This window comes from Podarcis cretensis (genome assembly GCF_951804945.1).
Source record: "Podarcis cretensis genome assembly, chromosome: 8".
Classification (NCBI taxonomy): Eukaryota; Metazoa; Chordata; class Lepidosauria; order Squamata; family Lacertidae; genus Podarcis; species Podarcis cretensis.
The window spans coordinates 22,035,391-22,058,865 of NC_137177.1; the positions used below are offsets into that span (position 1 = coordinate 22,035,391).

The 23,475-nt window shown below is 43.3% G+C and overlaps 2 protein-coding genes and 1 long non-coding RNA gene across 3 annotated transcripts; 2 read left to right on the plus strand and 1 right to left on the minus strand.

Annotated features, from left to right (window-relative positions):
- Nucleotides 1-1,515: 1,515 nt before the first annotated feature.
- Nucleotides 1,516-4,222, minus strand: ATP5IF1 (ATP synthase inhibitory factor subunit 1). The gene is made up of 3 exons (XM_079986530.1): nucleotides 4,059-4,222; nucleotides 3,809-3,921; nucleotides 1,516-1,774 (listed from the first exon to the last, which is right to left on the minus strand). Exons 1-3 carry the CDS (start codon nucleotides 4,149-4,151, stop codon nucleotides 1,633-1,635), a joined length of 348 nt encoding a protein of 115 aa, XP_079842656.1. The 5' UTR covers nucleotides 4,152-4,222; the 3' UTR covers nucleotides 1,516-1,632.
- On the plus strand, nucleotides 1,781-3,440 carry LOC307221819. The gene is made up of 2 exons (XR_013841551.1): nucleotides 1,781-2,235; nucleotides 2,349-3,440. It is a non-coding gene; the product is annotated as an uncharacterized lncRNA (long non-coding RNA).
- Nucleotides 4,223-7,041: 2,819 nt separating the features above from the next.
- On the plus strand, nucleotides 7,042-23,209 carry DNAJC8 (DnaJ heat shock protein family (Hsp40) member C8). The gene is made up of 9 exons (XM_079986372.1): nucleotides 7,042-7,190; nucleotides 9,991-10,092; nucleotides 11,321-11,377; nucleotides 13,208-13,274; nucleotides 13,502-13,596; nucleotides 17,544-17,615; nucleotides 18,794-18,885; nucleotides 21,206-21,281; nucleotides 22,430-23,209. Exons 1-9 carry the CDS (start codon nucleotides 7,122-7,124, stop codon nucleotides 22,550-22,552), a joined length of 753 nt encoding a protein of 250 aa, XP_079842498.1. The 5' UTR covers nucleotides 7,042-7,121; the 3' UTR covers nucleotides 22,553-23,209.
- Nucleotides 23,210-23,475: the final 266 nt, after the last annotated feature.

The following is a 23,475-nucleotide window of genomic DNA, read 5'->3' on the forward strand; positions in this document are numbered from 1 at the left end:
GTGTACACACAATACATTTAAAGCATGATCTCCCACAAAACCAAATTCTGAGGACTGTAGTTTACCTCCTCACAGAGCTACAATTCCCAGTACCCTTAACAAACTACAGTTCCCAGGATTCAGACAGAACCACACTTTGAATGTCCTTTAAATGCATGGTGTACATGCAGCCTAAGAGGTGTTTATCATTTCAGTAAGAAGGAAACAAAATGGGAAATAACCCACGATGAATCCAGTTGAAGGTGCTTGGTTGTCATTTCAAAGCCTATTTTGTGTCAGTAATGGTGGCAAAGTTATTCTTAGTGGCACACTTGTGTTTAGAAATACAGGAAGCTGCCTTGTACCGAATCAGACCATTGATTCATTAAGCTCAGCATCATCTGCAGTGCATTGACTAGACTTTCAGAAAGTATTTTCCCCAGCTCCATCTGGAATTGCCAAAGTTTGGACTTGGAAACTTTGAATGCAAAGCATGCCCTCTTTCAACAAACCCTTCTCTTCTTTGCACTGTGTAAGGCTATATTACATCCTGTCTGAAATGTGGTTGGTAGGCATACTTGCCATGCTGATATAATTCTGTAGGGTTTGTTTGCGTCTGTTCAGACTTGGATGTTACTGATAAATCAGAAACCGTAGCGGAAGTGTCCCGATCTTTCATTCTCTTTGATTTCATTGAATTTATTCCAGTTGTTTATTCACACTCAATTTAGCAATTTGGTGTTGCCTGTGCTTGTTCCATGCCCATCTTGGCTACTGATCACTGGCGGGCAGTCACCAACATATCAAGCAGCTGACACTACACTTTGAAGCCCCAACTATTAGGACTAGAAATGAGCAGCATGGGTTTTTTGAAAGCCCTTTTCAAACATCTCCATGCTGCTTTTTGATCCTCCAAAAACTAGAGGTTCTGAGACAAAACCTCTCCTTTTTAAAGGCAGCCTATATCAGACATCTAGCAGGGTTCTGAGGCAACTGTCCAAGGATACCAGGTTCTGATGCTGGCCCTGCTTTACTGGGCAAAATGCTTCTGTTGGGAATAATCATTTGGGCTTAATGAGAAATACTGGATTCTGATATAAAAGTGGTTTCTCTTAGCTATAATTTCACTAGTGTTCACAGTCCACATTCATTCTATGGCACTAATTATGTTGCTGGATGTCAGCTCACACCATTCTGGCCACACAGGCTGGAAGTAAAGGGAGTTTCAAGTCCAACAGCATTTGGAGAGGTACATGTTTCCCACTCCTGATGTAGTAACAAGTGACCAGTTATTACTACTCCCTGACTAATGCAAAGGGAGTGTTATATTTGCCAACAGTTACAAGAAAAAGGTGCACAAAACAGTAAGAAAAATGGTTTGGTAATGCAATCATTACATCCCAAATTGCTCCTCAATGTGAGACTTTGCTAGCAATCTTTAATGTAACCCCCTGCCATCTCACCCTGGGGAAGGGGGAAGATTCAGTAGACATAATTATGGCTAGATATGCTGCTAAGTAAGAAAAAAAACTGAGAAGGAAGAGAGTGAGTTGTTTATTTCACACTGTGATAAGAGCAAGACCTTGGATGTCGGCAGACACCATTTTTAAAGCAATGCCAGATACATCTCACACCAATAAGGACGGAATTTACTTAATCATCATCAGTAAGCTTCTTGAGCTTGTACTTATGACGTTCAATTTCCTTCTGCAGGCGCTCTATTTCTTTCTTCTGATGTTGTATTTCATCTTCATGATGTTTTTTCAATTCTGCCAATTGTTCTCTCTCTTTCTCCCTGCAATAGTATGGTATGAATTAATAATGAAGATTACCACAGCTAATCATTCAAGTTTCAGCTAAAGACAATGCACAAAAGATAGGGCAATGCAGTGTACCCCCATCTACATATGCAACCTTAGTAAGCCTATTAGATGTGTACAATTGTAGGTACAGCCTCACCATTTCACACCTTCACCCATATTCAGCAGATACTTGTTGACATCTGTCTATCTTGAGAGACAATGGATTGTGCTGCATTAGCAACACCAATGTGATTTCTCCGGGGCGGAAGCCTGGGCTGTGTGTATGGAGAACCTGGGCTGCCCAGACAACAAAAACTCCCTCTTGGTCTTGCTGGTGTACTCTAAACGTCTTGTATGCCCTATCTGCCAGAGCCTGTCTTCGCATGCAGGGGAAGTCCATAACCCACTGACGGTTTGAGACCCATTGGCTACCCTCACCTGGTTTAGCTGACCAGTTGAAGCTGTTTCCAGGGCTATGGCTGTTGTTGCATGCTGACAGTTTATAGGAGCCACAGATAATTGAGTGCATGGTGGGGACCAAAGATGGACAACCTACCCCAGAAGGAGCACAGTGTGTGTCAACCACTAGAGGTACTACCCCTCCTCTAACACCCCATACACTCCAGTCAGCCGATACAGCAATATAATAAAAATAGTCCAGCTCATTCAGAGGGCACAAAACAAACCATAAGGTAGGCAGTTAAGCAACCGCAGTTTTCCAAGGTTTGCCACGGAGTTTGATTCCTGTAATATTTACTATTACTACATTAATATTCTGCCTTTCCTTCAAAGAGCTCAAGCCACTATGTATGGTTCTTTCCCATCACAATCTTGCACCTTAGGCTGAGAAATAATAGTGTTGGGTCTTCCTAGTCCAATTCTCTAGTGTAACCAGTATACTGCACTGGCTTTTGGTTAACTTTCTAAGATAGTACCTGTCTTTATCTTCAATGGAATAAACAGACTAAGCATTCCTTCCACATTTACTTCTACACAAGTTCCACTGAGTTAAGTAAGCCTCTGAGGATGCTTGCAACTACTACAGCCACATGCCAAGCTACATATTACAATAAATTGTCTGTAACAAAAGCCCTGAACTGATGATTATTAATTTTTTGAGAAGACAAAAAAATTAAAATGGCTCAATCTTCCCCCTTCTGCTGTTTTTCTGCATCAAATCACATTTCCACCTCAGCCCATCTCCTTAAAGGCTGGGGCAGGGGAAGAAGAGAAAGATGAACCATCATGATTTATGTTTCAATTTAACTCTAAGAAGAAAAGAACAAACAAAAACTAAAAGAAAAAAATAGTACAATAACTAAATTTGTTTATTGTGGTATAAGCTTTTATAATCTATATCCAACATCGGACGAGTGAAGTGCTATTCTTAATAGAGGAGCAGGTAGCTCATTTACACAAACAGAGCAAAAATGTGATCAATGGGGCTAAACGTCCGTACAATTCAGGGACTGGAGTCTATGGCATTTCTGTGCATAGTTCAAAATGTACATAAAGCAAAGTCACTGTTTTGTGTAAAAAAAAAAAGCCCATTAGTTTGCTTCCACCACTGAGTCACCAAAAGCAGGGGAGAAAGAAAGGGACAGGCATTTCCTTTAATAAATGTATGTCCTGCATTTTAAGTGGCAAAAACATGGTAAGTTTTAAACAATATTTAAAACATTATAACAAAGAATTTACAAAAAAAAAAAAAAATCAACACACAACACTTAGGTAAAGAACACAATCCACTAAAATAATAATCCACCAACCTAAAACAATTCGTCAGTTTATTTTGGCACACAAGGCCAAAAGAGAGAGAGGAGCTGAACAAATCCTACGAACGCCTCCTCTCCCAAAAACTATATCCAAAAATACAAAAGTACAAGTTGCAGATCCGGCTTTTAGTAGACACTACGTGGGCACGACCCAGAACTAGGCGTGACACTTCCACCAGTACATTTAGGCAGCAGGTAGGATGGCGGGGTGGAGGGAGGAAAGCAGATGTCGACATGCAAGGGGCAACGTACCTGAAGTAGCGCTCCTCCATGGCGGCTTCCCGCTTCCCAAAGGCCCCGCCAGCTTCACGGACGGAGCCGCCGCCGCCGCCGCCCTTCCCAGCACCTTTGCCCAGCTCGCCCAGCTGAGGGAGGGAAGAGGGGAAACAAGGGGAGAAAAGGAGGATCAGGCTCCAGATTCGCTTCCCTCTTCCAACCGCGCCTGCCGAGGCCTTTCGCGGCCCCGAAGCCCTCCGCTGCCCACCTCGCCCCAGCCCAGTACCTGGTCGGCGCCAGAGCTCCAGGCCCGCTGTTGCTGGGGCAACGCCAGGGCTCCTCGAAAACCGCACCTCAGGACGGAACCCACCGCAGCCATCTCAAGTCTGCCCTTGTCGAGGGGCGTGGAACCAGCCCCAGCAAAATCTGATGATGCGCCTTCCTGCCTGGGAACCGGAAATGAGGGGGGGGAAAGTAAAGCAAGGGCCAATCAGGGCGAAGGAGCGAGACAAAGCGGACCAATCGACGTTTCGCCCTGAAGGTCATGCGGAAGTGGAAAGGGAGGAAGGCGAAATCATAGAGATATGAAATGTGTAGAGGGGAAGAAAGGCGACGGACGCTCACATTCTGAACTTCCGGCATCAGATTGCAAGGCTCGTGTGTGTGTGGTTTTTTTTGTCATGGTGGTGTAAGTTATTCCGGGCCAGTTCGCCGAAGGAGGAATGTAGTGATAGTTTAAAAATGTTTAGGGACGCACTCATTTTCCTACTCATATTGGAATGCTGCCCCTCAAAGAGGCCAAACTTAGATTCACAAAACGTTTAGGGGGGTATGCGTGCCCCCAGAAAAAAGCACTGGGGTTACATAGACCTAATGCCATCCCCAGCACACGTGCCTTGAGCACAGTAGTACTGTGTTGGGCATATTTGGCGATCACTAGTGGCCAAGTAAAATTGCCTTTCATGAATGCAGCTTTAGCAGTGTGTTCCTACATGACTGTGGAGGCCAATTCTGAATCCATACGTCCTTCCACAGTGGGGACATAGGTTTCCAGGTGGGAATTGATCACACTGAGGATTTTCCAGGCGTGCCTTCCTCTTTGCTCATTTCTCCCTTTCGTCCAATATTCGTGTTTCTTCAAAATCCAGGATGCCTTGGGTAGAAGCTATTCTGCAATTGGAGCGCTCACAGGCCAGTGTTCCCCAATTTTCGGTGCTTATACTGCTTTTCTTTTGCCTTGAGAGTGGCTTTAAACCTCTTGTTGTCCACCAGTATTTTGCCTTCCATTCCTGAGCTGGGAATAGAGTAGGCCTCAATGGAATTTACTTATGAGTACAGTGGTGCCTTGGGTTAAGAACTTAATTCATTCCAGAGGTCCATTCTTAACCTGAAACTGTTCTTAGCCTGAGGTACCACTTTAGCTAATGGGGCCCCTCACTGCTGCCGCACGATTTCTGTTCTCATCCTGAAGCAAAATTTTTAACCCAAGGTACTATTTCTGGGTTAGCAGTGTCTGTAACCTGAAGCGTCTGTAACCTGAAGTGTATGTAACCTGAGGTACCACTGTAGACATATAAAATGCAGATTGCAAGCCAATTCATAAAAAGAGCTAGATTGCATTAGTCCATAGACCAGAGTAAAAACAGAAACATAAAAGCCAATTCAATCTGTAGGTAGTACATCCTACATGACTAGAAGGCACTGATGACATTAACTGGTTTACACCTCTTTTCAAGCTGTTCAAATTGGAAACCATCACCACTTCTCATGGCAGCAAACTCCATCATTTAAAAATGTACTGTGTGAAGAAGTACATCATTTTGTCTGTCCTGAATCTTCCACCATTCAACTTCATTGGATAGCCCCAGCGTCTAGGTTATGAAAGAGTGAGAAAAACTTCTATCTACTTTCTCCATACCATACATAATTTTATAAACCTCTCTCATATACCCCCCTTACTTGTCTTTTTCCCAACTAAAAAATCCCAAATGTAACTTTTTTCTCATAAGGGAGTGTCTCTGTCCTACCAATCTGTTGCCTTTTTCTTCACCTTTTCCAACAGTGCAATATCCTTTTGGTGATACAGTGACCAGAACCGTGCATAATATTTCATTTTATTCATAAGGCTTCACAAAAGTGGCCAAAAGCACCCACCTTTCCTAGTTTCTCTAATACACACTCGACCCAAGCCATATTCCATACTGCCACTGCTCTGCACCCTTCTCAGGTACTTTTGCCTGGCTGAATGTATCATTAAACTACAATAATGCCTCTTGCTTGCCTGGATGCAAAGGGTTTGTGTGTGTGTGTGTGTGTGTGTATAACCCTTTGGTTTTTCCTAGCAAGAAATCCACTTTTTCACAGCAGCTGCATACTGCATTGACATTTTCATTTGAGCTATCCAAATGACCCCAGTATCTTTTTCAGATATTGGGGATATATTTTACCAGCTCATGTGTATGTGAAGTTAGAATGTTTGCACGATACTTTATGCTTACTTAAACTGAACCACAGTAGTACCATAGAGTAAGTTGTCTTGCCAAGCTTATCTATGCCACTTCCCCTTAGCTTGGTGGGAGCAGATAGGCAAATAAAGCATTTGTGTTGTCTCCCCTCTTAGTCTACCAGAGAACTCAGTGTGTGAAAAACTTTGAGCTGGTTTGCTCCATCTCAGCCACATTCCTCTCACCAGCCTTTCTTGTGTTCCTATACCAATAATTTAGAAACTTTCACTACTTTGTAACGATAAAAAGGTTTTACTGCTTCGGACTGATGTATGGAAAAGCACATAACCAGACCTTTGAAGGGTTTGGTGGTAAGTAAACCAATTTGTAACTTGCCAAACGTGTGGCCTTTTCCTGCGTGTGGGAAGAGGGACATTTTAGAACTCATTTGGAAGGGCTAACAGCCTATATTTCCACACCCTACTTCACTGCCTATTTTGTGACTTTCTCTGCTGGGATTCTAACCCAGAAGTACGTGCCCCAAACTTGGAATATGTGTGTGTGTATATGCAGGGTTGTTGTGAGGCAGGCGGAAGGAGAGAGGGAGAACTGACCATAAGCTCAGGCTAACAACATCCCTTGTGGAGGGGGAGGGGGAAAGCTGCCATGTCGCTTAGCCCCGTTGGTTGCTACAGCACACCTGCTGCCGGTGGCAAGAAACCTGTGACATAAGACTCTCTGACAACTGCTGCAGCCGCGCGCTGGCCCTTTAAGAGCCCCTCCCCTCCCCTCCGAGGCAAGGCGAGTAGCTGCCAGTCACGTGTCGGCGGCTTCAGCCGCGGAGGTGGGGAAAGGGGGTCCGTGTCACGTGGGAAGGTCGAGCGGAGGGTCACGTGGCGCGAGAGATGGCGACCCCGGCGGAGCGAGAGGCGGGCCGCGGCGCCGAGGAGGCGTTTCTCACTTTCTACACGGAGGTGCGGAGTCCCTGGGCCCCTTTCCCCCCCTTGCGCTTCGAGCCCCCCGCTTTCCCTCGCCCTCCTCGGGCCTTGGCGCTGGCTAGGCCGCGGGGGGAGATCCACAAGGCGCTCCCTCCCTCCCTGGCCTCTTCCTTTGGGGCTCCCTGCGACTCCTGTCCCGCGAGGGCGGCAGGGACGCGCCTTTCCCTCTGCCGTTCCCACCTCACCCCCCCCCGCTCCCTGGGGCGGAGGGGCCCATTTATGGGTGTTACTGCGGGGTGCATGACTAGAGCATCGGCGGTTCCCCAGGGCCTCTCTTGAACCCCCCCCCCCCCGACTGTCCTGGCTATGGCTGCCTGGGGTTGCCAATCTGGCGTTTTTGCGGGGACCCCGGGGAGCGTCTTTAATGGTGAAGGAAGGGGCAGAGGGACCCATTCCTCATCTGGTGTGCATGCAGGGCCGGATTTAGGTTTGATGAGACCCTAAGCTATTGAAGGTAATGGGGCCTTTTATATGTCCAGCTGTCCTTTGTCAACAACAAATAGTCGCAGTTTTTTGTGTTGAATACAGTCATACATCATGTTATGTTTGCTTCACGTTACGTTTTTTCAGGTTGCATCCCGTGGTACCGGAAAGGGTTACTTCCGGGTTTTGCTGCTTGCGCATGCACAGTAGTGGTAAATCGCGCTTCGCGCATGCGCACAAGACCAAATCACGCCACACACCTGCACAGATATGGCGCTTCAGGTTGCGGGCTCTTCAGGTTGCGAACGGGCCTCTGGAATGGATCCCGTTCGCAACCAGAGGTACCACTGTATATGCTATATGGTAATTTATGGACCTAATAAATATCTAAAGCCATTTGCACATGTTGCCATGAAACCAGTCCATGATGCAGAATGTAGTCACCCTATATATAGAAATGAGCACCCAGTGATATTTTAGGGAGCAGGCTAGCAGGCGGGGCCCATTACTTGCATCATAAGAGCTACACAACACAAAAGACTGTTGCTGTATGTAGGTCTTATTTGTTTTTTAACTTGTATTTTGGAAATCTACATCCAGGTTTTTTTCCTTTACATTTTTGGGGGGCGCCAAGAGAGTGGGGCCCTAAGCTGTATAGCTTGTTTAGTTTATATGTAAATCTGGCGCTGTGTGCATGGAGGAGTTGTTACAGTATTAATTGAATTTATATACCGCCCTATACCCTCAGGTCTCAGGGCGGTTCGCAGGATAAAATCAGAATATAAAACTGCAAAGTGCATAATCAAAATAACAGCAGCAACCACAACCCAGTATAACACCCCTCAACACATTTAAAAAGGGCATACTGTGGCCATCACATACTTTGTTAACTACAGGGCTTTCTTAAAAGTGGCTGTAGTCCTATTTCTGCTTATCTGGGACCACTAACCCACCGCCCTGTGGATAAGACACATTGACTCACACTGCAGGGCTTGTTGGGTGTTATTTACTTGCATCCTGCCTTTCTCTCCAAGTGGGGGATCCGAGGCAGTTTGCAACATTTAAAAGCATCGTTTATTAAATTACAGTATAATAACCATAAGTTGCACAAAACTGATAATTAAAATAACATCTCTGTGTATGTAAATGCAGCAGTTAAAATATTATTTGTCCTGGCAGCAGCTTGAAGATCAGCACAGTCTGTATGGCAGCCCGGGGCTCAAGCCCAATAGGGCTTAGGTCAGAACTATTATTTTGAGTTGTGTCCAGAAATGGACCAGTAGCCAGTGAAGTTATTTTAACAGGGGAGTAACATGTTCCCTGTAACCCAGGCATAGGCAAACTCGGCCCTCCAGGTGTTTGGGGGATTACAACTCCCATCATCCCTAGCTAACAGGACCAGTGATCAGGGATGATGGGAATTGTAGTCCAAAACATATGGAGGGCCAAAGGTTGGGGATGCCTGGTTTAATGTATCCATCCTGTGTAGTCTTCTAAGTGACTAACAGTTGTCGGTGCACACCTGGAATAATTAATGCAGCTGCAGTTGTGTGCCCTCTGGAATTTGATACCTCACAGTCCGATCCACATGTTTGAGTACTGGCACTTACTTGGTGCAGGATTGTACCATATGATTTCAATGTGCAAATGCAGAAACTGGTATCGGGCACAGAAATCGTCATTCAGAGAATATCAGCCTTCATTATAATAAATGTCTATACTCTATACCATGGTTCAGTTAGTCATTTGGCAGCACATGATGCTGTAACATTGCAGAAGCCAAGCAGGTATGGTAGACCTGGTTAACTCCTTTAATGGGAGACTTCTTGGAACCTCATGTAAGAGCAGGATGAAATAATGATAATACTATATACACTCAAAAGCAAGCCTATACTATATCACTGAATTCACAAACCAGTATCCATCTCCTTTATTTTGAAACCTGTTGCACTACAAATATGGTTCTGGCATGCACCATATATTATTCACACATCTGGAAAATATATTTTTTTCCAGCAATGTAATTTGTTTTGAGGAACGGACAGGGAAGACAGTTTGTACCAGTTTTCCCTGAAGTACCCCATACTGCCTCTCATGTTGCTGCAAAGGTCTCCTGACCCTCCGGGGCAGCTGTTCAGGTGGCAGAGGCTTGCTGGAGGAGGAGGGATCAGTCAAAATTGCTTTCCACTCCTTCCAGCATGAGCAGCACTTCTCTGAGTGCATCTCTGAATCCAACCCATAATGATGCTTTGCTCTTGGGCTCTGAAGATAACCTTTATTTACAGATGTTCCTTTCAACATATGTTTTAATAATGTACAGTTCTAATAAATGATGGCTGTTTAATTTCTGCAGGTGAAACAAATAGAAAAGCGAGACTCTGTTCTAACGTCAAAAAACCAGATTGAGAGGCTTACTAGACCTGGATCATCCTATTTCAATCTGAATCCATTTGAGGTAAGTCCAAGCACATTTTCATTCAAACGATTTCTTTTACAGCTGTTTATTTGTTTATTGTGTGATTGACAGTCATGCTCAGTTCATAGCTAGCACTTTCTTTAAGGCAGATGGAAGCTGCAATGTCATACTTGTCTCTTGAGTTTGCACCTGCAAAGAGTACCTGCCACAAAGTGTTGCAGTGTAGAGTGCTCTTGTTCAGATGTTTTATTTATGATTTTCAGATATACACATTTCAATAGTTTTACAATCATTTTAACATTTCATAACTCGACCTACTCCTCTTTCTGTCCTAAATTTGCAAATTTCTTTTAATATGTTCCCAGGTTTTTACATAATTATCTTTATGCAGATTTATATTATTTGCACCTAGATACTTAACCTTCCTTTCATTCTTTAGACCTGACACATCTTGTAATTTATTTTAACTCTCATCATTCATATTTTTTACCATGAGTTTGGTTTTGTCTTTATTAATCTTAAGACTTGCTACATCTCCAGTTTTTTAAATCTCTTGTAATACTTTTGGTATTGACTCCATTGGTTCTACAGATATCACCACGTCATCTGCAAATGCTTTTAATTTAATATTGTCTCTGTCCCACTCTTATACCTTTATTTTTTTTTATTACATCTTATTATTTGCGCCTGCCAGCCATGCTGTTTTCTAGGATACTCCATTCCGTTCTCTGCTCTGCCCTGGTTTTCCACACACACACATACACACACACACACACACACACACACACACACATATATCCATAGCCAGTGAACATTCAATGGTCACTGGGCTGTTTGGGGACTTTTTTCACCTAAGCCCCCTGGCCCAAGGTTTTATATTTTTGCAAACATTGTTTTCTGAGCCTGTTGGTGTCTACCTCTTAAACATGGATGATGTGGGCTACATATCTGTCATCACCTGGAAAATGAGTTTATTTGTATATAGGATTTTCTGAGGCAGTCCTCTTTCAAGGAAGCCACTTCTGTCAGTTTCTCAGTCTGTGTACCAAAGAAAAAAATGCTCATTTAGGCACACACAGGCCTAGATCCAGTTGCATAACCAAAGATGTAAGCTTGGGAAAGAGCATGAGTTTTGGCATGACATGTTATCACAGCCTCGTCTGCTGGAGTGTAACCCTTCTGCTGACGAAAGTTTTATGTAGTTTCCAGATTGCAGAAAGGCTCAGAATGTAGCTGCTTATGATGATGTTACTTTGGTCTCTTCCAGGTGTTGCAGTTGGACCCTGAAGTTACAGATGAGGAGATAAAGAAGAGATTCCGTCAGGTACATGCATCTGTTGTTATTTTTGTAATACAAAGAGCCTTGGAGCAAATCATGTGAGGAGAGGGGAAAGTACTTCTCCTTCAAAGACAATTTAGCAGGGATATGGCAGAAGTAGGAGGAAAAGTGTTCTCCCCTAGTATTTGCAGAGAAACAACAATGGCTTTGAAGTTGGATATGAGCTTCCCCTAGAAAAATCTGGGGTTTGTTTTCCCAGAATGTATTCTTGGTGGCATAATTATACCCAAATTTGGTTTCATGTTCTACTGATTACTAGGCATCCTGTATGTTCCTATACACATGCCTAGCCAGAGTATTTGTTAGAGAACTAGTTATTTAACAGTTTATTTATTTTTACTACTACAGTGATACCTTGGTTCTCAAATTTAGTCTGTTCCAAAACCAAAGCGTTCTAAAACCAAGGCATGCTTTCCCATAGAAAGTAATGCAAAATGGATTACTCTGTTCCAGACTTTTAAAAACAACCCCTAAAACAGCAGTTTAACATGAATTTTACTATCTAATGAGACCATTGATCCATAAAATGAAAGCAATAAACTGTGTAGTGCAGTCACACAATTAATCAATCAGTCGCTGAACTGGGTTCCACACAGTCACAAAAACAAAAAAAGAGCCGCAAAAACAAAAAATGCAAAATAAATAGCAAAAACAGACAGACCTCAGAGTAACACTCAAAAAGGAAGTGTGGCACTCAAATCAGAAGCGTGACACTCAATATGGAGCACGTTCAGCTTCTGAAAAGCGTTTGCAAACCAGAACACTTACAGTGGTGCCTCGCAAGACGAAATTAATCCGTTCCGTGAGGCTCTTTGTATAGCGGTTTTTTCGTCTTGCGAAGCAAGCCCATTGACAGCTTAGCGGATTAGCGGATTAGCGGCTTATCAGCGAATCAGCTGATAAGCGGCTTAGGGCTTAGGAAAAGGGGGGGAGGGGAAAAACCCCGCAGGAACTCGCAAGACATTTTCGTCTTGCGAAGCAAGCCCATAGGGAAATTCGTTTTGCGAAGCGCCTCCAAAATGGAAAACCCTTTCGTCTAGCGGGTTTTCCGTCTTGCGAGGTGTTCGTCTAGCGGGGCACCACTGTACTTCCAGGTTTGCAGTGTTTGGGTTCCAAGTTGTTTGAGTACCAAGGCATTTGAGAACCAAGGTACCACTGTATCGGTTTGGGATGTGCCATGTGTCATGGATTGGGACTGTGCAAGTAACCCTGAAGCCCCATCCCCACCGCCATTCTAATTCCTTGAGCACTGGAAGTTCAGTTCTGACTTAGGTCGCATCAGAGACTACTCATTTTTGCAAGCTTTCTCTTCCAGCTAAATAGTATGCAAGCTGTGTGTTGTTGTTTTGTTTTATTTGAAATTGAAGCTGAGACTCTCAAAATGCCAAATTTTGTACCAGGTAACAAGTCCTGGTCTTGCACTGTGAAATCACAGATGTGAACACTTTGGTGTTGTTTTTTTATTCACAGTTTGAATAAATTGCAGGGGAGCAAGATTTGAGGGCCCTCTAGGAAATTAGTTTGTCCTAACTGAATATCTGTACAAAGATTCACAGTATTAAGGTCCACAAATCCGTAGTTATTTAGGGTGGGTTTCTTCATTTGATCTACTCAGCTGCTTTGCTGAGATTGGGGAGGCCTGGGAATCCAGATGAAGGGCTTATTCCAGAAAGAGGAGAATGAGTGGCGAATGTTTGATGCCATTTTATTAATAAACAAGGCAGAGAAGCCAATGCAGAGCATTCTGTTATGGGTAGCCCTGTGATAACAGCACACCTTTTGATAAAAGGACATTTTTACGCTGTTTTGTTACAGTTATCCATATTGGTGCATCCCGACAAAAACCAAGATGATCCTGAAAGAGCACAGAAGGCATTTGAAGGTACCTCGCTGATTTTCCTGTGTTTCTAAAGCTCCAGATGCTAGCATTGCACCAAATGAATGCGGTTGGGTTTGATGCTAGAGCTTGGAAAGAGAGCTGCCTACTGCTGCTCTGTTGGATCTCTGGAAGTAAACACGGCTTAGTGTTTTCTCAAGCTCTGATCGCATAAGCAGTGTAGACCATTCAAGTTATGTTGAGTGTGCTGATAGAAATGTTTGGTTTGTCAGCTGTCGACAAAGCATACAAGTTGTTGCTGGACCAGGAACAAAAGAAGAGGGCCTTGGACGTGATACAGGCTGGAAAGGAATATGTAGAGCACATTGTAAGTACCGTGGGTGTGTGACAGCTAGCCTCTGATTTGAGGGAGGGGATTAAGCGACTGAGCTTGATGCCTAGGGAGGGGGTGCAGTTTTATGTTTGCTTAGAGCTAAAGTGTTTCCTCATCATAGTTCAGGTTAGAACAGAGCTTTTCTATATTTTATTCAACCATGATTTTGATTTTCTGCAAATATAACTAGAACTGAAATATTAGAAATGGGAACAGGGAGGCATACCAAATGTAACTATTGGTGCTTGGAATTTGATAAATGTTAATTATTATGCAGATGAAATCTAATAGATCATTTAAACTTATTTTGAAGCTGTCTTATTAAAATTCTGCTAGGAAAAAAATGTAACTTAAACATTTTTGCTGATGGGAGATAAGATTGATTTATTATGATACTTTCTGCCATATACCATCCTAGACACAAGCTTGAGTGGATTATGTTAAATTGTTTAAACGTTTTCATGTGTTCAGAGCTTTAGTTTGGCTAGGCATATCCCTTCAGAGCTCTCTGCTCCCACATTGCTCACATTCTTGCTGTTGAATTAGATGGAATTCTTGCTGTGCCACTTTACCTTTGAGTATGTGATGGGTGAGGAGCTTAGAGAGGGATTAGAATGCCGCCTAATTTTCCATCCTTGTCTAAATTCCTCACTCCTCTTCTTTGTCTCCAACCAACCCCAAAAGCAGAATATTGCAGAGCTAGAAAATGAGCTCTGTTAAAAGCAAATGGGAAACTGTTTGGGACTGATCTGGAATCCTGTATCATAATCAGGGTGAATCCGGGGGGGGGGGGGGGAATGCATTTGGCCTGTGCCTGAATTTTAGATGCTTTTCATTTCTTTGGCGTTTGGAATTTTTAAAAATGTGCATCACACCCAGATGTGACACACTCTCAGGTTAGAGACGTATCTTTAAGCAAATAAGAGATGAGATGTAGTAAAAGACATGGTTTGTTTGTTAACTGATAAAGATTTTGTCACGTTAAAGAACTGTAACTTGTAGATATGAATAAAAATATATCAGTTCTGATGGCACAAGATTAGACAGATCAGCATGTTCTCTTAAGATCAGGTGACTATCAAGCCAACCAACCACCGGCTCTTTTCTATACCTCCCTCCCCACATATGTCATCATTTTTAAATTATTATTATTATTATGGCTAGGGGTCCCAAAAGCTGGAGGTGGCCTGGGACTGAGAGGGCCTGACCATAATGACATATATGTGGGAAGTAGGAAGAAAGTTATAGAGTGTCCAGCTTCTGTTCAACTTGCAGTCTTTTTAGCTAGCCTCCTTTTAGCCAGGATAACTATAAACTATTCTTTAAAAAAATAATCCTGTAGCATTATCGCTGATCATGTCTCCTTGTACTTGCATTTTTATATTTTTATTTATTTTTTTTAAAAAAAATATTTATTAAGAATTTTTCATTTACAGTAAAAAAAAAAATGAACATAACATTGCATATCACATATTTTCTTATCACTTCTGGACTTCCAGATAGTTGTTTTTTCCACTGAAGTGTTCAAATTTATCTCAAAATAGTCCTTCAAAACTTTTTGGGCTTTTTTAACAATCTCCTGATCTCTGAACAAATTGTCATTCATCTTCCACCTAAAGGAGCCGGATGGTAGTAGTGTCATATCCATCTTTACAGCATTGTGGTCGGAGCAGGTTTTTGGGCAGATTTCCACCTTTCTGGTCTTCGGTGCCAGGCCTCTAGATATCCATATTTGGTCTATTCTTGTCCATGTCAGCTGGGCTTCAGAAAAGAATGTTCCTTCTCTTCCCAAGGGGTTTTTTGTCCTCCAAATGTCAATCAAGTCCATATTGTCAGTCAGTTGAAAAAAAGTCTTAGGTAGTCTGCCATCTTTTGATATATTTTGATTTTGTGACTTATCCATGTTGGTTGATTCCACTCCATTCATATCTCCCATCATGATGATGTTATCATAGTCCAGATAGTCCAGGACGCTCTCATGCAACTTCTTGTAAAATTCTGATTTCCCCTCATTCGGTGCATAAATTCCTAATATCATAAATTTCTCTCCTTGATGTTGTATCTCAATTGCCACAATTCTTCCTTGTTCATCTTTGAATAAGAGTTTAGGTGCCAGGCTCTCCTTTGCATAAATCACCACTCCTCTCTTCTTTACTTTGTCCGAAGAGATAAATTCTTGGCCTAGTCTTTTGTTAATTAACACTTTCCTATGGAGCCTGATCACATGTGTTTCTTGCAAACAGATAATGTCCAATTGTTCCTTTTTTAATATATGAAATATCTTCCTCCTTTTTTCCGGGGAGTTACAACCATGAATGTTCCAGCTCAAAAGTTGCAGAGACATCCTGGATAAATCTGTTATTGTTCTGGTGGTGGTGTCTTTTTTTCTGGGTCTCCAGGTTCTGGGGGTGAAGGTACAGCCGATGCTCCAGGCCCAAAGGGTGTTTCAATTCCTTTCTGAAGGTCCTCTCTGTGAACAATCAAAAATTTGTCTCTGTCCTCAAGTGTTTTGATTTTAACCTTCTTCCCTCTGAAAGTGAAAGATAATCCCTGGGGAAATTCCCACCTAAAGATAATTGAATTACTCCTTAGCAATCCAACCAGTTCAAGGTAGGCGGATCTAAGATCCAACAGTTGTTTCGGGATATCTTTGTAAATTTCAGCCCTTTTATCCAAAATGTCCAGTGACTTTTCGTAGTGTAAGCCTAATATCTTGTCCCTTTCCTCCTTTGATCTCAAAATTATCAGGCAGTCTCTGGGCTTGTCTTTCCTTGCAAATTTTCCAAGTCTAAAAGCCGATATAATTCTAAAGTCCTTTTCCTCTTGGATAGGCCAGAACTTGGTAAATTCTTTGGTCAGGAACTCAGCTAAGTTACCTTCTTCAACCTCTGGTATTGACCTTAATCTTAAATTACTTTCCCGATTCCGCAATTCTAGCATGGACAGATACGTCTGGTGCCCTTCGACTTGTTTGCAGAATGGTTTTACCTCTTGTTCTAAATTTTCAACTTTTTGGCTGGTTGCCTCAGCTAATTTGCGATTTTCAATAGTGGCCTCAGTTAATTCTCCAATTGCTTGTACATTCTGTGCTACCTGTCCAGTTATTTTATTTAGACAGGCTGTGTTTTGATCTATTTTAGCTGTTTGTTCATCAGCTTTCTTGTCCAAAGATTCCACTCTCTTGTCCAAAGATTCCAATTTTTCATATATTTTCTCTAAAATTGCAGCAGTTGCTCCTGTGGCCATATCTTCCAGTTGTAGCTGCTCTGTTCCTTCTTCCAACGGCAGCACAGGCACACTTTCTTCTCCCCCTGCTGAGGGCAAAGTAGGTACAGAAGATCTACATGTCTGTAAAGCTGAGGTTAGGGTTGTTTGTCTAGTTCTTGGTCCTATTCTTCTTGTACCGCTCATTCCAAGTTTATCTCTGAGTCAAGGTCAAATTCAGATGTTCCCATGGGAATACAGCAGCCCCAGAGCACCGTCGAATAGGAGGAAAGGAAAGAGAAAGTAAAATAATGTCACTGCTGTAAGCCCAAAATCCTCTAGGGGGGGCTTAAAATTTCTTATTGAGAGAAGCCGGAACAAAAATAAAAATAAACAGGCTAATAAAGTTCAGTTTATCCAAAGACCTTCTGTAGTTAAAATTTAGCAGAGTTGGTGTTAACAGTGTTACAGTGATTCTGACAAGTACCGGCTGATGATTCAAAGTAGCAAGTTCAAATGCCCTAGATTGTCTTGCATTTTTATATTTTTAACTTGGATATCCAGACAGTAAAAAGTAAACAAATTTGGAAATCTGTTTTCACTCAGGGCCCATGACATCAGTGCCTGTGCTGATTGATCTTATGGCTGTCAGAATGAGCCGCAGAAGTGATAACAAGCCTAGTGCAGTTCAGAGTTCTGTAAGATTTCTGTGCTCCTTACCTGTGATACCTTTTTAGGCAAAAGAGAAAAAGAAACAGTTAAAGAAAGAAGGCAGGCCAACCAACATAGAAGAAGATGATCAAGAAGTAGTAAGTTGACTAGCAGGATATACTTGGTTGGCAGGGCTGGGGTCTCCCAGGCCTGGGGTGTACTTTGTTGGTTTATGATTTGGGAGCAATACACATCTTGGAACATCTGAGGCCTTGAGGCTGGAGAATTGTAAACCTCCTCAGTGTCTCTTGAGTGCCTTTTGGGTCCCCTCTTACATTTGTGGGCCCCCAGTAGGCTTGGTGGGATGCAACATCACTCTATGAGTGCTGGACAGCCAGGCTGTTGCTATTTCAATTTCCCCACAGTGCTACTTGAGGGACATCTAAATCAGTGTTTCCCAATCTTTGGTCTCCAGCTGTTTTTGGACTACAATTCCCATCATCCCTGACCACTGGTCTTGCTAGCTAGGGATGATGGGAGTTGTAGTCCAAAAACAGCTGGAGACCAAAGGTTGGGAAACACTGATCTAAATGACAGCACTCCCAGACCGGGTGCCTGATATGTATGGCCTAGTTGCCATTATTCCCTTAATGTCAATATGCTTATCACCTGCTCACTCAGACCCAGCCACTTGGTGTGCTGGGGAGGGTTTGAAGGTGGGGAGACTGTCAGGTTGCTTGGGTGCCACAGCTGTCTCAGGCGGCTGATGCTGGGCCCGGTCTGTTTCACCGTGTTTTAAATATACTGTGACCTGCTTGGGAAACCTCGCCTAGCAGGTAATATGGAAGTATTCCCAACAGATATATATATATTTGCCAAGTCCCTGCTCGCTCTCCCTTCCTTTTCATTATTTCGTCCTCATTTTACTGTCGTGTGCTGAGATTTACTGCTTTTCACTGCAGTTTTACGGGATAGCCTTAACCATGTCTACTCAGAGATTGCAGCCTGTTACCTTTCCCAAACTCGAAAACAATTCCATTCTTAAGAACTTTACTGCAGGGTGGTGTCTTGTATAAACATTTGAAAGATTATACTGGAATGTGCTAGCGGCGTGATGGGTTGGTAGAAGATATAGTATTTTAAGTCCCGGCCTCTGAAGTGTCCGACTAGTGTGTGCTGCAGTGTCATTTTTTTGTGCATGCAGTCCTGTGGAGGGGGGGTGAGGGAAGGAGTTTTGTATAAAGCTTTTCATTTTTCCAGGCCCAGGGGTTATTAAATGAAAGGTTACATTGCAACTGGGCCCTTGGTATGAGTGCTAAACCTGTGTTTCTTACAGTTCAAACAAGCGGTGTACAAACAGACAATGAAGCTCTTTGCAGAACTCGAAATTAAAAGGAAAGAAAGAGAAGCAAAAGAAATGCATGAAAGGTAGGAGAAGCAGTGGGGTATTGTGTTTGGTGTTGCTTTTCTTGAAGCCCATGTAGTTAGGAATCGTGGAGCATGTAGGCAGCATCTGAAATCTGAGTTGTTGCGGTTTTCCAAAAATAGCCTTAGGGGGAGGGAAATGCTATTTTATTAAGCATTTTTATAACGCTTAACCCATGGGTGGGCAAACTAAGGCCCGGAGGCTGGATCCCGCCCAATCGCCTTTAAATCCGGCTTGCGGACGGTCCAGGAATCAGCGTGTTTTTACATGAGTAGAATGTGTCCTTTTATTTAAAATGTATCTCTGAGTTATTTGTGGGGCATAGGAATTTGTTCATCCCCCCCCCCAAAAAAAAAAATAGTCCGGCCCCTCACAAGGTCTGAGGGACAGTGGACCAGCCCCCTGCTGAAAATGTTTGCTGACCCCTGGTTTAACCCAATGAGCAGCTTTACACATGCTCCCAGAGAGACAGCTATGTTAAATCTGTTGCAAGAAGCATAACAAAGAGGCTTTTGACACCTTAAAAAGAACCCTAATACATCTTATTGCTGTGTAATAAGCATGTGTGGTCTAGAACCTACTTCATCAGATGCATGAACTGTTACCCTCAGTTTACTTTTTTCTTGTGTGGGTATATAAATATATATCACACACATGCACCTACCTTGGTGTTTGAAATTGAAAAAATGGCCAAGAAATACAACACAATTCTACAGAAAGCTTAAACGTATACAAGGCAGGCATGCTAACCATTTATGAACAGCTGTAAATAGGTGATAGCATAGCATGCTATAATGTGAGTAGTTCATAAATCTTCCAAGATAAAATATGCCAAAACTAGGAAATTGTTTTGATTAGAATTCATTTTTCTACCTATTGCTGATGGTGACTGTGGTACCTTGTATAGATTTAACCTTTACTTGTACTTGTAACCACAAACTTGTACTCTTGTCTTTTACAGGCATTTGTCCCACTATTAAAATAAATAATTCTATGCCTGTATGCATGAGCCCAACTCTTATTATTTAAGTTGCCACAATATGTTTTGTTTAGCACATGATGTATGTTACATTAAGGGATTGATACTTGTCTTATGCAGCCCTCTGAGCTGTATTGTGGAGCAGGGATTGAATTCACCTAATATATGCCCGAAACCAGTGCTCTGCCCATTTATACCACAAACTTAAGTTTTGTAGGAGAAAAAGAGTATTGCACTACATAAGTTATTCGCAAGGTGATGAGGTGGGTTGCAGTGTGTCTCATGCACTGGAAAAAGTAATAATCTAGGATGACTAGGAGAAAATACATAGTTTAGGAAAAGAGCTCTTGCATTGTAATATCGAGATGGGAGCTCCAGGTGGCAGTCTTTGTTTTACAAGGCTTGTAGGCTGAGAGATCCAGTTAATGTGTTTTCTGCCCTTTTCTTTGCTCTGAAGCCAGGTTTATTTTTGTACTAAGTGCGTCTCCTCTGGGAGGATCCAAGTCCTGCATTTTAATTTGGGCCCCAGCACTCTGCACCCAAGGCCCTTTTCATTGCAGCAAGCGTTAAATATGCCAGATTTCAACCCATTTTCAAAAGTGTCATCTTATAGCAGGAACAAGCTGTTCCAAAGGGCTTTATCCAAGACAGTGTGGGTGGCTTGTCATATAGAAGCCTAATGTCATATTTTCTAAATTCGTACCCTGTCCTCTGCCAAGGGTTTGGTATGGGTAATATGCTGTTTCCTTCTCAGAGGCACACACTTAAATTTAAAAAGTGGTGGTGAGATACGTGGATGGTCATAGCATAGAGATGTGGATATACTGAGGAATCTCTGACTCTCCAGATGCTGTTGGGCTCTCGACTTCCACCAGCCCCAGCCAGCATGGCCAATGGCCAGGGATGATGGGAGTCATATACACAAATAGGATTCCTTTCCCAGATTTCTCCCATCTGTTCTGTCTCCTGTATCCTTGTCGAGGGAAACATCCAGCTGATCTCCCTTAACTCATCCTGTCTCCTTGCTGACCAACGCTGATCCTTAATCTAGTCCTGGCCCCCATTCCCCAGTACAGTGGTACCTCGGGTTAAGTACTTAATTCGTTCCGGAGGTCCGTTCTTAACCTGAAACTGTCCTTAACCTGAAGCACCACTTTAGCTAATGGGGCCTCCTGCTGCCGCCGCGCCATCGGAGCCTGATTTCTGTACTTATCCTGAAGCAAAGTTCTTAACCTGAAGCACTATTTCTGGGTTAGTGGAGTGCTATGTAACCCGAGGTACCACTGTACCATTTTACTCACAGGGAATGCAATGCTAATTTTTCTCCTTGGCTCTTATTCTAGGAAGAGGCAAAGAGAAGAAGAAATAGAGGCTCAAGAGAAAGCCAAGCGTGAGCGAGAGTGGCAGAAGAATTTTGAGGTAATTGTTATTTGCAGCTTTGGCTGTCCTATCAGCATTTTAGCAGTCTAATCTCAAAGCGCACTTATTCTCTAGTAAGTCCTACTGAATTCAGTCAGACTTGTGAGCAAATGTGCTTAGGATTGTGCTGCAAGGCTTGTGTTAAAAGGGTTATTATACATATGCATGTATGTATGTATGTATGTATGTATGTATGCTTGGGACGCAGGTGGCGCTGTGGGTTAAAGCCTCAGCGCCTAGGACTTGCCGATCGAAAGGTCGGCGGTTCGAATCCCTGCGGCGGGGTGCGCTCCCGCTGCTCGGTCCCAGCGCCTGCCAACCTAGCAGTTCGAAAGCACCTCCGGGTGCAAGTAGATAAATAGGGACCGCTTACCAGCGGGAAGGTAAACGGCGTTTCCGTGTGCGGCCCTGGCTCGCCAGAGCAGCGATGTCACGCTGGCCATGTGACCCGGAAGTGTCTCCGGACAGCGCTGGCCCCTGGCCTCTTAAGTGAGATGGGCGCACAACCCCAGAGTCTGTCAAGACTGGCCCGTACGGGCAGGGGTACCTTTACCTTTACCTTTATGTATGTATGCTTACCTACCTGCACACGCTGACCTTTTTACCAAAGTGCACAGCTTTGTTCTGGATACTCCCAGCATTCCCTGCAGATTCAGATATTAATTCTAGAAGCTTAGGAACACCCACCAGGGTGCCCCCAAAAATGTATAGTTTAGTTTTTCTTTTGCATTTGAAGCTGTCATGTCTGGCAGTGGCCTTCCAAACTCTTAGCCTGATGCCCCTTTCCCATCCCTGGTAGCTGAAATCCTGTTAACCTGAGATAGCATGTACTGAAACAAGAGCCTTTGACTCCAGAGCATGTGCTCTGCCACTGAGCTGTGGTTCCTCCCCATACGTTCCCCCTGCTCGTTATATGGCTTTTCTCTTCTTCCCACAAGCCCTAGCTGTTGTTACTAAGACAGACTACTACAAAATCTCTTCCACCAACCTGCCCTTTTAGTGCTTTGAAGCCCTTTCCCTACTTCTGGCGACTTGCGCTCCTTGAAAGGCGTCTCAGGAAACGCTTCCCTTTTGATATAAACAGGAAAGGACACTCTGGCGTCATGGCACTTGCTTCTTGTTTACACTCTCATCTTCCTCATACGTAGGAAAGTCGGGATGGACGTGTGGACAGCTGGAGAAATTTCCAGGCAAATACAAAAGGGAAGAAAGAGAAGAAAAACAGAACCTTCTTGAGGCCCCCCAAGGTGAAGATGGAGCAGCGTGAATGAGCCTGGCTTTTTCAGACTCCAGCGGACAATCCCATTACTGTCACGTTGAACCCTTTCTTGCTTTTCCAGTAGGATCTTTGTTTTCAGTATGATTGAATCTTGGTCAAAGTATTTACTGTCTCCTGCCCATTTGCCCTGAGGTTCATGATGTGATGTCCAGGGCCAAGCCTACTGCACTTAGAACACTTGGCTAACTTAGGAAGACCCCCACCATAACTGCTGTTGCATTTCCTCATAGTCCCTGTAATTTAATGTTCTGTATTCCAAGGATGTTGCTGTTCAAATCGTCGTTAGGCCTAACCTGTGAGTGTCCAGCTAAGGCAGATGCTGGAGAATCTGATGCCTGGTGATTCCCTTGTTCACCTAGGCCGGTTGTCATGTTTCTGTCTGCATCAGTTTCCACTGTCAGTAGTGAAAATTGGAGCCTGCCATGGAGATGGATAGCTGGACTTTGCAAAAGTTCCCAACTCAGCTGCATGGAGCTGAACTTACGCCCCAGCTCTGACTTGCAGCTTGGCAACTCCTTTCTTCCAGGATTGCAGATGAGTTAACTGGCCAATTAGACTACCAGACCCCACCCCTTGTAAATAAAAAGTCTTGCATTGAATATTCAGTTAGTGGCAATGTTCAGTATGTAAAATAAATTTTTACCCAAAACCTTTTGGTGTTGATGGCTCAAGTCGCTCCTGAAATGTGAGATTTGCCTGCTCTAATAATGTTTAATCTCATTTAAGAAACTGCATTTGATTTGTTTAACTAGCATTGGTGGAAGGTTGCCTCTACTGCCCAACATACCGAATGGCTTACCAAACTGCTCCCCTAACTAGGAGTACAACGTGCTGCACTAGCAGTGCCTGACAGGGCCTTTCAGATATAACACAGCCAAGTGCGGCCTCAACCCTGGTTTCTGAGGAAGTTTCACA